At 40.8% G+C, this 13,221-nt stretch overlaps 1 protein-coding gene across 2 annotated transcripts in view; it reads right to left on the bottom strand.

Annotated features, from left to right (window-relative positions):
- Nucleotides 1-6,888: 6,888 nt before the first annotated feature.
- The window catches only part of CKMT2 (creatine kinase, mitochondrial 2), a 29,368-nt gene continuing 23,035 nt past the window's right edge, over nt 6,889-13,221 (bottom strand). For both annotated transcript variants that reach the window (XM_079995699.1, XM_079995698.1), the window contains exons 7-10: nt 10,847-10,970; nt 9,131-9,265; nt 8,549-8,674; nt 6,889-7,138 (exon numbers count right to left, since the gene is read on the bottom strand). In XM_079995699.1, the coding sequence (XP_079851825.1) occupies nt 7,019-7,138; nt 8,549-8,674; nt 9,131-9,265; nt 10,847-10,970 (505 nt within the window). In that variant the 3' untranslated portion in view covers nt 6,889-7,018. The remainder of the gene's footprint in view (nt 7,139-8,548; nt 8,675-9,130; nt 9,266-10,846; nt 10,971-13,221) is intronic.

Here is a 13,221-nt window from a genome sequence, read left to right on the forward strand (position 1 = left end):
GGGAGGGGAGGAGACAAGGAACCTGAAGCCCTCCAGGTGTTTTCAGTTCCACCTTCCTTCAGCCCAAGTTAGCATTGCTGGTGCTCCAGGATGATGGGAGTTGTCATCCAGTGACACCTGGAGGGTCACAGATTCCCTGCTACCCCTGGTTAAGTGGCACATATCTGTTGTAGAAATAAAAAAACCTCTTAAATACTTATGAAAAGCAAATATTCATTTCCTGGCATTTACTGAGGTATGATCACAGGCCCATTAAATATTCCATCTTATATTTATTGAGAACTTATCACTCCTGATCTATTTCCTTCCCACTTTTTTGAAAGTAGGGGAAGACTTCTGTTTTGATATTTTCATTTCTCTTTCTGAAGAAATCCTACTTTATTTACATATTTTACTTGCTTTGTGTTCTGCTTTGCTTTATTATTTCCTACATGAAAAGTTAAAACAAAATCTTTAAAATAAAAATTGATGTTTATTAACATGAAGTTATTTCCCCCTTAAATTTTCTATAATAAAGACCATTCAATAAAATGGTAAAGGATATATCTATAAGATTCATTGTACCACTTCAAAATAACCCTGGCAGGGCACATGTCCAACCTGCAGTTTCCATCCTCATAAATCTAAGTTTAGCTATTGCCGTCGGATGTTGGTATAATTTAATGTGGCCTTAAGGCAAAAGTTAATATAATGGAACAACCTATGGAGTAATATAAAGGTAAAGATAAAGGTACCCCTGCCCGTACGGGCCAGTCTTGACAGACTCTGGGGTTGTGCGCCCATCTCACTCAAGAGGCCAGGGGCCAGCGCTGTCTGGAGACACTTCTGGGTCACGTGGCCAGTGTGACATCGCTGCTCTGGCGAGCCAGAGCCGCACACGGAAACGCCATTTACCTTCCCGCTGGTAAGCGGTCCCTATTTATCTACTTGCACCCGGAGGTGCTTTCGAACTGCTAGGTTGGCAGGCGCTGGGACCGAGCAGCGGGAGCGCACCCCGCCGCAGGGATTCGAACCGCCGACCTTTCGATCGGCAAGTCCTAGGCGCTGAGGCTTTAAACCACAGCGCCACCTGCGTCCCTTATGGAGTAATATACCCTCGTTCAATTTGCTGTGCATACTAATAACCCGCTTTTCTTAGTTATACACCTGTGCAAAAGATATACTCTGTCCTTGTTATTGAGTCAAATACTGTACTTCCAGTTAAAAATTCCTGATAAAATATTCTTAACTTATCAAGCTTATCAATAATATTTCCTTCTCTTTGCTGAAATGTTCCTTCCTGCTTTACAGAGTTTTACCAGTAGATGGAGATATGTACAAAGAAACAGTTTGCTTTACTATTAAATGCTTCCTTCCCTACAGAAAGAACTGGCCTTGGTTTAAAAATCATTAGAGTGCATTTAATAGAGAAAAGAATAATCAATGAATGACATTTTGAAATGGATTTTAATAAACTGCAAAATAAACTGCAAAATACTGACTTCTTGCCACAGTACTTGAGAGTTTAGTGAAATAATTGGTTTCCACGGCAGCATATCTGTAGCATGAATAATGTGTGGGTACAATACAGATATTTTACCTCCAAGCCCCACTGAAATAACTGTAAACTATATAAAATGTATATCTGACTGCAACAACAGTATTTCCTACAGATGTAAGTCCAACAGTAACTGTATTGATAAAATTTAACCATTTGACTATGGTTATCACTGATTAGAGCTATTTTTCTTTTTTTTAAAGAACACTTTGAATTTCTAATGCTTTTCAGATCAACCTACAGACTAAACAAGATATACATGCATACATAATTTTATTTGTATGCCACCTTTCCATCATTTAAACTATGCTCAAGGTGGCTTGTAGCATAAAAACACATTTTGTTACAAGCATAACAAAAACAGCCATAAATAATTAGTAAAACATCAAAAAGTACAAAACCAAATTAAACCGTTCCCACATAAATCATAATAAGATCTAAAATAAAGATACAAAAAATTAGTATCGAAAACAGCAACAGCTCCACCCCCAACAAAAAAAACAACAACCCTGAACAAAAACTCCAGCTGAATAGACTTTCATCAGTTTCAGCTTCTGCAGCTGGAGTCAGTCAGGGCCCAGCCCTCCCAGGCCAGGTGGGGAAAGGCCTGCAAGGCAGGGAGCAAGCCTTCCAGAACTCACAGCCAAGATGGAAAAGGGCCAAAACTGAGCAGCAGGACATCTGTTCTTCTGGAAGGTCCTAGGTTCAATTTTCAACATATCCAGGTAGGACTGGGAATATCCCTTTCTAAAAGATTAGTCAGACTGTGTATGTATTACCAACTGAAACATAGCAAGGTAATTATTCTTCTCTTCAAATTGAAATTGTTGAGTTTTTTGCAGGGGACAATGCATCATTATGCAGTATGCCATAAGAAATAACAAGATAAATTGTGACAAACTCTGTGTACACAGCACCCAAACCAGCAATAGGAGCAGACTGGATACTTTGTGAATGGGAGTGGGAGTGAGTAGATAATTCTGAGCTAGATTGCTCAGTGGTCTGATTCAGTATAAGGCAGTTTCTCATATTTCCTTATCAGTGTGGGATGTTTAAAAAACGTCATGAAAATTCAGCAGCATTTTAGTGACATCCCCCCCCACAACATACACATCTTTATAAGTAATTTTGTCTAAGATACACATTTTTGCAAAGCAATTTTCCTTTATATAATGAATTTCTGTATGCTATTTTCATGAATGTATGTGTTTTTTATGAACACTTTTGCTTTAATATATGCATTTTTGTACACATAGCTTAGCTGAAGGATTGTATTGCAAAAGTGCAAATTTTGAAGGATGACTGTATTTTTGTTTGTGCTTTGTTTTGTTTCTGAAAGCATGGATTGGGTAGGATCACCTATAAATGCAGTCAAGTTCAGAAGCCAATGGTGGCCTTGTGCTCTTGGAAAGGCTTCTGGTCCAGTGGAGGCATCCACTAATGGATACCCACCCCATTCTGTTCCCATCTGAAAATCGGCTCCAGAGAGTTATAGGATCCTGCAGAACAAGGTAGAAAGTGGTATGGAGAGAAAAGGGAATGGGCAAAAAATTGTCTTTCCGTCTTTTCCATTAGGGAGTGACTTCACTGGATCTAAAAGCCCTTCTAGAGCATGACAGCATTGTACCCAAAGGGTCTAACTTTCAATTAAACATGCTTAGAATTGGTATAAACTATGGAGTGAAGCATCTAAATGAGAATTTGTACGGACTGGCATGAATCTCTGCTCCCTTCCCAAATACCTGAGTTGCTATACTAGGAAAGCTGCTATTCTGCTGCTTCCATTCACATCACTAGACAGAGCTTGGCAGAAAATATCTTAGGTATGAGTTTTTCTCTCATCACTTCTCAGTTAGTTTACAGGATTAAACTCGCATTTCCTCGGTGTTTGATTTTTGTTTGAAACTTATTTACTTGTGTGCAATTCTGATTTAATGGGGAGGGGAATCAGTCGGTACCTGGTCTCTTGTTGGTGTTTTTTTTTTTAACCTCTTCTTCCTGTTTTTTTTTAACCTCTCTAGCATTGGAGAAGTTTTTTTTTTGGGGGGGGGAGTGCAAGTTAGCAAGGGGGTTTCCTGCTGCTGGGAGACTCTTGGGAAAGTTTGAAAAAAACACAAGTAGTTCCCCAGTTGCAAATTAAATGAGAGGTTTCAAGAGTTACCAATTCCTTGCATTACCAAGGTGACCTTTCAGTGTTGTTAAAGGTGTGATGCAGAGGACGACGACCAAGATGATCAATAATAGAATGTGATTCTATGGCAGAGGGAAATGAATTGGATCATTTATTTCAAGATTTTTTTTTAATGGTACTGTGCGTTTTTTATTATCTTCTTCCACACACATTTGTGAGGGTAGAATGCATATATATTCCTTTTGTTCATCAGTCTAGCCCCACAGCTTTTGATAACCTTTTATCTGCACTAGTTTTATCTGAATGAAAGGTCAATAGCGCGCACGCTCTCTCTATAAAATGTGATTATAATATGTTACTAGACAATGGAGTTTGCATGTATTAATTCAGCAATCTGATTGTGTCTCTAGCTGAGCATCCTAATCACATTTCAGTTTTCTCACCATGTGGATGGAGTTTTATCAATCTTTCTTCCTTACATTTGCTACATTTACATGTAATCTTTCTGAAAATGCATGGCCTTGTTCTCCTTTATCCCAAAGAGGCTGTAGGATAACTTTGGTCATATCCATACCATACATTTAGAGCATTTGTATATCATTTTAACAGCCATGGCTTTCCCCAAAGGATACTTGAAACTATCGTTTAAGGGTGCTGGGAACTGTAGCTCTCTTAGAGTGTCCCTTACTAACTCTCAGCACCTGTAACAAACTACAGTTCCCAGTATTCTTTTGGGGAAGCCATGATGGTTAGAGTGCTATAAGAGGGCTTTAAGCCAGTCTTCCACAACCTATGGTCAGAGATGATGGGAATTGTAGTCGAACAACATATGGAGACTCAGGATTGGGAAACGCTTCTTTAAATGTGGATATAACTGGGTGTGAAATGCATTGTGCATAAGATTCAATCCAGGAGACTCTTCTCTCTGCCTAGGCGCCTATTTCCCCCTCTTCTCTGGGGCTTGTACAGGAGCAACAATGGATTAACTGCAGACAGCATCTGTGTCATTTGCCTTCTGCTCTTGCCTCTCTGCTCTCTCTACTCTCCTAACCTTTATTCTTCACCAACAGCTTTTCTATTATATTGATTTCCTTTAGTGGACTCGATAAGTCATGGAAGGCTTCCACAAACATTCACGTCTGCCAGTTTGTCTCTGATGCATCCTCTCTGTTGTGATTTACTGTTGAAATCACACCTGTTATTGCAGATATATGTTTTAATCCAACCCCTCACAAACTGAGATGAACCCATTACTGATGTGTAGGATGTCCTTGGTGTGTAGGACATTTGAAACTGGAATAAACAAAAGAGGCAAATTATACAAAATTGGCATACACTTTGGAGGATTTAAAAATGCTTAAAATCTCTCCCCCACCCCCACCCTCTCGAGTGGGGATGAAATCATAATCAACACACTCCTTTTATCTCTGGCAAGCTCTCTGTGCTGTTTGTCTCCTGCTGCACATTTCCACCAGATTCTTTTCTCTGCAAAACACTTGAGCTGTCACCCTTGTGGCACTCCAAGTAATGATTTACAGCAGGAGCCAAAAACAGGATGTACTTGGCTGGGGTAGAAACACGGCCAGCTTCATTGAAAACTAGCCGAAGGGACTGTGGCACCAATGGCTGATACAAACAACAGAGCATAGCGTTGCTGGGATATGCCAAGTGAAGAGCTACAGGGATTTGAGTTCTCGCATTTCTATCCGATTTGCTTATTATAATGCCTGGAAAGGCCATTTTTGCATGCCATGGAAAGCAGAGTAAACTTGGAAAAGGGTACGGACAAGAAATAAAATGTAAAAGACATCTGAAGGTGATATTGATTATTATGTCTGCATAAATAGTTGGTGGCTTGTTGTGTGCCATTGTGCGTAATGCAGCACCTCCAGTTACACTTACGTAATTAGTTAGTCACTGAATGTAACTTCAGGTCTGCATCACTCAAAAACAACAGCATTACTAAGACTAGGAGCTCAGCCTTAGGCAAATTCACGGAGGATAAAGCTACCAGTTGCTACTGTCATAATGTCTGTATTACCTCCCAGTATCAGTGACAGTATACCTCAGAAGACAGATTGCTGGGGATCATGCTCACATCTTGCTTGCAACCATCCAACTGGGTGACACCTAGTTGGCCACTGGAGAACAGAGTGCCAGACTAGAGAAACTTTTGTTCTGATCCTACAGAACTCTTATGTTCCTGAGTGTACTTGGAAATTAATCCCACTGAAATCAGTAGCTGTCACATCCAAGTAAACATATGGCTGAGCTGCTAGTCTAAGATTTTATATTATGCTGCTCCTTCCCGCTGCACTGCAGAGCAACAGGTGGTATCTGGTTTTCAACATCATGTTATATCCGCAGCTAAACTCTTTGATATGCCAATATATCATGATGTCTGAAATTGCCCAGCCCTACCCCATACTGCTCCTGCTTGCATAAACCAGTGTGGAATGGGGGCTCACTAAACTGAGCAAGCCCTCCAATCTGGCTCCCATGAGCAGGAGCAGTATAGGGTAGGGCTGGGCAACCAGCCGAAGGCCTGGCAGCCTCCCACCCACCTCTTAGCAGATCAAGGCCCCACAGGGGCTTCATTAAACCGTTCCGCTGAGGTGCGGGCAGTTGTGCACCCACCCGCCCCTCAGCAGAGCAGTTTAAAGAAGCCACCACCACCTTCAGCCCCCACCTCCCCACCTCTCTCTTTCTAGTAGAAGTTGCCAGGACATTACCCCATTTGCCTCTACATAGTTCCATCCTTATTCCAGACATCAGGATATATCAGTACATCGTGATGTTTAGCTGATGATATATGACGATGTTGAAAACCGGATATTGCCCAGGCCTACTGCTCACAGACCAAACGTTTAATTATCTGTTCTAGAAAATCTCCTGGTATCGGCATCAAGCTTGACTGGTTCATAGCCAAAGAGAGCTCATCACATCATTCCAGCTGCTGCTGCAGATTGGTTGCTGCCTACCTGCATGGGCATTGTGGGAGTGTCAGGGACATGCAATGTGAACAGTTGGAGGTGGCAAGAGTTCCCAGGGATATAGTATGGACGCATTGATACCTTGGCTTTCATTTCTGCTGGCATCACAGATACATTATGCTGGCCTTACGTTCCCATAGCAGGACCACAGGATTGGTCACATCGTTTCAAAGAGCAGTCGAATAGGGGTGCAATACCTGGGGCGCCAGATAGCATTTTACTGAACATGTTGACAGGGTCTTATTTTTATTTTTCCCCGTTTGACAAGTTACAGTATTTAAGGAACTGAATATACAGAATTAAAAGTCTGTCACAACAGACTCATGGCAGGTCAGTTGATACTCATTGGAAGCTGCTTCACTTCTTTCCAAACTGTGGCAGGGGTGGCGGTATCTTGATGTCTTGACCTTTCTCCAACTTCTTCTCACAGTCAACCATGTAATTGACGCCATCAATGACTAACTGAACAAGTTCCACCTTAAATAACAAGAAGAAAAGCTTGCTGAGGTTATGCTTTAAAAACCTTGGTTTTTCTGTGGATAATTATTTACTACAGAACATATGCGCATGTTCAGTAAAACTAGGTAGAAGAATCCTCCCTGAACAATATATTTTCTTATATACTGCAGGATACATGTCTAATAATGAAACTTTGCAGTCCTTTTGGGCGACTGTGTCTTGAAGTTACTTGGTTTGAAAGTACTTTGGGGATAATGAATGTATCGAATTTATTGGTTTCCCCCTCTTCAGGTAACTGATCCGTTGTCATTTGAGTACAGAAATGAGACTATAAAGGTGGCATAGGCCCAGTAAGTCATGCTTTAATATAAGGGGATTGATCAGATACCCGTTTAGGATCTATTCCAGTCTGGCATGATTTTTGCAGGTCTCAAGGAAGTCATTGAAAATATTCACATAGGCTTATGCAATTAGGTCATTGTCCTGATTCATATCACCATATCTTGTTGTCTGTTGTGTTCATTTCAATTTGGGAGAGGAGTTGTTGTTGGCATCCATCAGTCTCGAGAGACAATGTATTGTGCCTCCAAGGGTGAAGTCAAACCACTGTGGCTGAAGATACCTGTAACTCTTAACTGTTGCCTCCTGGATTGTTTTTGCTGTGTTAGCACCTCTGGGGTGCGTTAGCAGCAGCAAAGTGACCTCTCCAGGGTCAAAGCCTGGGCAGAGTGTAGGGAGGTTCTGGGCTGCCCAGATGACAAGACACCCCCCCCTCAGCCTCACTAAAGCAGAGCAATACGTTTGGTACCAGCTTGGCTGCAGGAGTTTCCAGAAGGAGGGCGTACAAGATGCCATCCAACCATCTTAATGCATTCATTGAAAACAAATGAGAATGGCCTTCTGTGTCCTAAGACTGCATGCAGGCACTGAAGGGGCACACCTTGGTGGTAGAACACTTGCTTTGCATGCAGATGGTCCCAGGCTTTCTCCCTGGCATCTCCAGGTACAGCTGGAAATGTCCGCTATCTGAAACTCTGGGGAGCAGCTGCCAGTCAGTGTGGACAATACTGAGTTAGATGGACCAAATGGTCTGGCTCAGTATAAAACAGATTCCAATATTCCTATGTGGAAGTCTCTTTACCTTTGCTCATAAGGGATCACTGGGCTGAAGTACATGAGTCTAAATAATCTAATTTATACAAATGTTCTTTAAGAAGAATACTTTTGGCATATGAGGCGCATTCCATGTTGTTGTCTTGCTTGACAAGTAAATGCAAGTTGGTGCCACAGAGTTTCCTGTTAACAATGCTTGTGTTTATGTGAAGACATTAAATGTTCAGCTTGAAAATATTCTGTAGTATCTATAGCTTGCATAACAAGCTGTCCCCAAGTTTTGCTCCAGTTTAAAATGGGGGGGGGGGATCTTACCTCTGATCGACCCATGCGGTCTAGATTGGAGATATCGTATATATCTGCTACAGCAGCTGTGTCTACTCCACCGGTGCCACGCTTTTGAAGCCTCAAGTTTTCCAGGATCTTTGCAAATCTAGGATCCTGCCATAAAAGGAAATATATCATTTCTAAAATAGTGATTGCTCCTCAAGATGTACCGTATTTTTCGCTCTATAAGACGCACCAGACCACAAGACGCACCTAGTTTTTGGAGGAAGAAAACAAGAAAAAAAAATATTCTGAATCTCAGAAGTCAGAACACCAAGAGGGATCGCTGAGCAGTGAAAGCAGCAATCCCTCTTGCTGTTCTGGCTTCTGGGATAGCTGCGCAGCCTGCATTTGCTCCATAAGACGCACACACATTTCCCTTTACTTTTTAGGAGGGAAAAAGTGAGTCTTATAGAGCAAAAAATACGGTATATGTTTGCAACACAGGGTTGCCTCATTTTCACAATACATTTCTAGGTGTAAAGGTGTCTTAAGCAGGCACTACAAATTTGTATGGACTGTTCCTTACCGACATTCGTGATTAAAAGCCTTTTGAGTTGGTTTACGCACCTTGCTGAGCTTTGCGAGCTTAACGTGGACTCCTGCACGCAATCCTGTTCCCAGATTGGAAGGACAGGTCAATACATATCCTAAGCGTTCGTTCCACATAAACTCCCACCCTCGTTCTTTAATTAACCTTTCAACCTACAGAGGAAATAAAAGGCAATGAACTGCTGGGTACAGATAGTGCCATCTGTTAACAGTGCTGGCTTTCTGTTAAAATACAGCTCCTAGCAGCTTGTATAATAATTGCACAAGATCCATCTTTGGCATCAGAGACTTGTACTAAAGATCGCCGACGTCAATAGTGTTCCACAAGTGAAAGCAAGAACAAAATATTATCTCTAAATTGAAGCTTCAACTTGGGAGGTTAGCTTGATCGCTGTATTAGTTCTCCATACAAAGTATTTGTATTAAAGAAAACACAGTCCTGTTCACTTTCATTGGGACTTCCTTCTGGGCGACTGGAGTGAAAATTGCAACTTTGCATTTTGAAATTGAAGTGTCTCTCAGAATTTATTGAGGAAGTGGATTATTTATATTTGTGCATGTTTGTAATTTAATCTCCACCCCCATCCCCGGACATGAGAGAAAGCCTTTTCTATCATGGTGCCTCTATTATGGAACTCACACCCAAGAGAAATGCTGTTCAATACTTCTCTTTTACTATTTGGGTTTGCTAGGGAAATTTTTATATCATACTAATTTTTTAGTATTTTTGTTCTGATGTGTTTTAGTAACTTTGTGAGCTGCGTTGTATTCGTTTATATAGAAAAGCAACGTATAAATTTCTAAATGAATTAAAACTTTTTTTTAAAAAAAAATATACAACTTTGCTGGCAAATGCAACTCTGTGAAGCCAGCACTCTTAACAAACTACTGTTTCTAGGATTCTCCATGATTGCTAAAGTGGTATAAAAGTGCTTTAAACATATGTGTGGATGTGACTTCCCCCACCATGCATATCCTGCATATGCAAACTAGTTCTGTAACCCACTTAATGAAATTTTACTTGATTAATTGACTAAAATGCAGCCAATCTTTTGCTGCATTGCTTATGAGGAAAACATTTGCCAGGAGATTTGGCTGGCCATTCTTGAGAGGGGAGGCTTTGTGTATCAGCACCTGAAGATTATCCATCCTAGGTTTGAGCTGTACTGACCAGACTGAAGCAGGTAGCAACATTTTTCTCTTTGAGCTGCAGGTGTGCCTGCAATATATTGTTCTAGGCCAGACATAGGCAAACTTGGCCCTCTGGGTGTTTTTGGGACTACAACTCCCATCATCCCTAGCTAACAGAGCCAGTGGTCAGGGATGATGGGAGTTGTAGTCCCAAAACATCTGGAGGGCTGAGTTTGCCTATGCCTGTTCTAGGCAGTGAGGGAAAGAGGGACTCTTCCTTTGGGGGTAGAAAGGGATAGCAGGTAACATCAGCTATGTGGACCTCTTAGGCACCTTTGAGGTTGATGGGCAGATCAATGAACAGAACCAAAAATTACAACAATTAGCATGTGAGGGGTTGTAATAAAAATTGACCACAATGAATGTATTATGACTTTCATTGCAGCTTCATGTACAGAGTTAAGTAAACGTTTATGCCTGACTTGCTCTCATAACATTAAGGAGCCCCAAATGACTGTCATGCCCAGGGCCCCCCAAACCCCAGAGCTACCACTGCTTAAAACTCAGAAACATTTTTTTAAAATGACACAGTAAAATGCCCACCTCTAGTAATCCACGGCAAAACCTTTCAAAGACCCGTTTCATGTTGCCTCCCTTTTCCATGGAGATCACCCTGGTGTGATCCTCTTCGTTGATCCAGACGAGAAATGTTTTGTCATTGTTGTGCCTGGTTGGAAGCGAGCAAGGCATTGGTATTACTGTCACACAAGCCTTCAACAACAATTCTCATAGGCGCCTGATTGTTTCGTTTCACCTCTCCCCTTTCTTATCTGTCTCTGTTGTGGGCAGAATTGAGCGTTTATTACTGTGGCAAGGTTAAGGATAAGGGTTAGTGAAGATTTCTGCCATTTCATTCCACTGAACAAGTACCAATGATAAAATCATTCCCATTTCTAGGGTTATATAAAGAGCACTGCTCAGTCCTGATCCCACTGGTACTCAACTACTGCTACGCTAGAGAGTACGTTTTGTTCTCTGAAATGAGCGCAGCGTGAGGCATGTGCTGCTATGGGAACTGAGAAAGGGAAAGCGTGCACATCCTTTTTAATTGGGAAAGAGGGAATCTGCCTCTCTAGTTTATGGTAGTTTGAAACTGGAACATTTGAAGGTGTATCCTGTCTAAAGCCCAAACCGTATTCAACTTTGCTTTAAAATTAGTTCATTTTTTCAAGTGTTTCACAACAGAACAGGCATGCAAAAATGCATTTTATGCTCAGTGAAATACTTTCCCACCCCATAAGCACATAAATGCAGAACTGCAAATGGTACCTCAGGGTAGCTACAGCAGCATGCTTTCTGAGCCAAGTGTGTTCTGTGTTGCCTACTTTCATTTAAGCTTCTTGGTTACTAGAAAGCATTCAGGACAGTGTGTGGGCATGCTGTATACATGATGCTCCCTGACCAGTTTCTGCATTGCATTGAACACTTTTGTATTCTACTGCAAGTCTTGCTTAATAAAGTAGCACAACACTTGACATTTCAAGAGGTTAGGAGTTGCTTTATGGGGAATTTACTCTGACAGTTGTAGCTGTCCTAATACCTGATATCCTTTAACTGAAGATGCAGAGTGTGAAACCTGGGTCTTGCAAGAAATGGATATTTTGCTATTTTATCGCTCATTTGCACTCAGATTATTTTCAAGTATCCAGGCTAAGATTCCCATGCAACTTTTTATTGCATATATTTAGATACAAACACACGGCAGGTTTCAGTTCTGTTTATATACTTTGGCCCATACTGACACATGATAACAGCTGACACATTCAAAGATAAAACAATAAACTCCTTTGGAAAAAAGTAACAAAGAGAATTAAAACAATACACTGTCACGTTTGAACGTACATGTAAAGTACCTAACACATTTCAGTCCTGAAGCATTCATTCATTATCAAAGTAGCAAGACATCACTGATTCCAAAGAAACAGAAATTCCTTCAGAGCATCATAAATCTTCACAAATGATTAGCCTTTATTCAGGATATCAGGGAGACAGAACTAATATTTCCTTCAAATGATTTAGAGATCTCTCTCGTTCGCTTCCTTTTCATTCAATTATTTACTGATAAACCACATTGGTTTTATTATACTGAATTTCTATAATACTACCAATCCAAAACTGCTTTTAGTATAAATAAGAAGCTTATACAGTGGTACTTTGGTTCTCAAACACCTTGGTATTCAAACAACTTGGAACCCAAACACTGCAAACCCGGAAGTAACTTTTGCCGAACGTGCTCCGTTTTGAGTGTTACGCTGAGGTCTGTCTGTTTTTGCTATTTATTTTGTGTTTTCGTTTTTGCGGCTCTTTTTTGTTTGTGTAGAACCCAGTTCACCTACCGATTGATTGATTGATTGATTGATTGATTGTGTTACTGCAGTACATTGTTTATTGCTTTCATTTTATGGATCAATGGTCTCGTTAGATAATAAAATTCATGTTAAATTGCTGTTTTAGCGGTTGTTTTTAAAAGTCTGGAACAGATTAATCCATTTTGCATTACTTTCTATGGGAAAGCAAGCCGTGGTTTTGGAACGGACTTCCGGAATGGATTAAGTTTGGGAACCAAGGTACCACTGTACTATAATTATACTTAATGCCTCCATTATTTATTATGAATAATGCCTTCCTCCCTCAAGCGCATCCCTTTCTACAGGGTCTCCTTGAGCCTTTTTAGAGAGCTGCTGAGGGAGAAGAACCCTGTCCACAGACTTTTCTATGAATCAAACTCCTTATGAACTGAAGAAAGAAATCCAGTCACTAGGGTTATATGCTACCTTTTTTGTCACTGGTGATATAGATTAATAGACTCAAGCACCTGTCTTTCTTTTTTATGTATGCTACTGCACTTCTCCTAAAAATTAATTAATGGAAGAAGATGAGAGTGTGTGTGTGCAAAAGCATGCATTTGGTTTTAGGAA

Source organism: Podarcis cretensis (assembly GCF_951804945.1).
Source record: "Podarcis cretensis genome assembly, chromosome: 11".
Classification (NCBI taxonomy): Eukaryota; Metazoa; Chordata; class Lepidosauria; order Squamata; family Lacertidae; genus Podarcis; species Podarcis cretensis.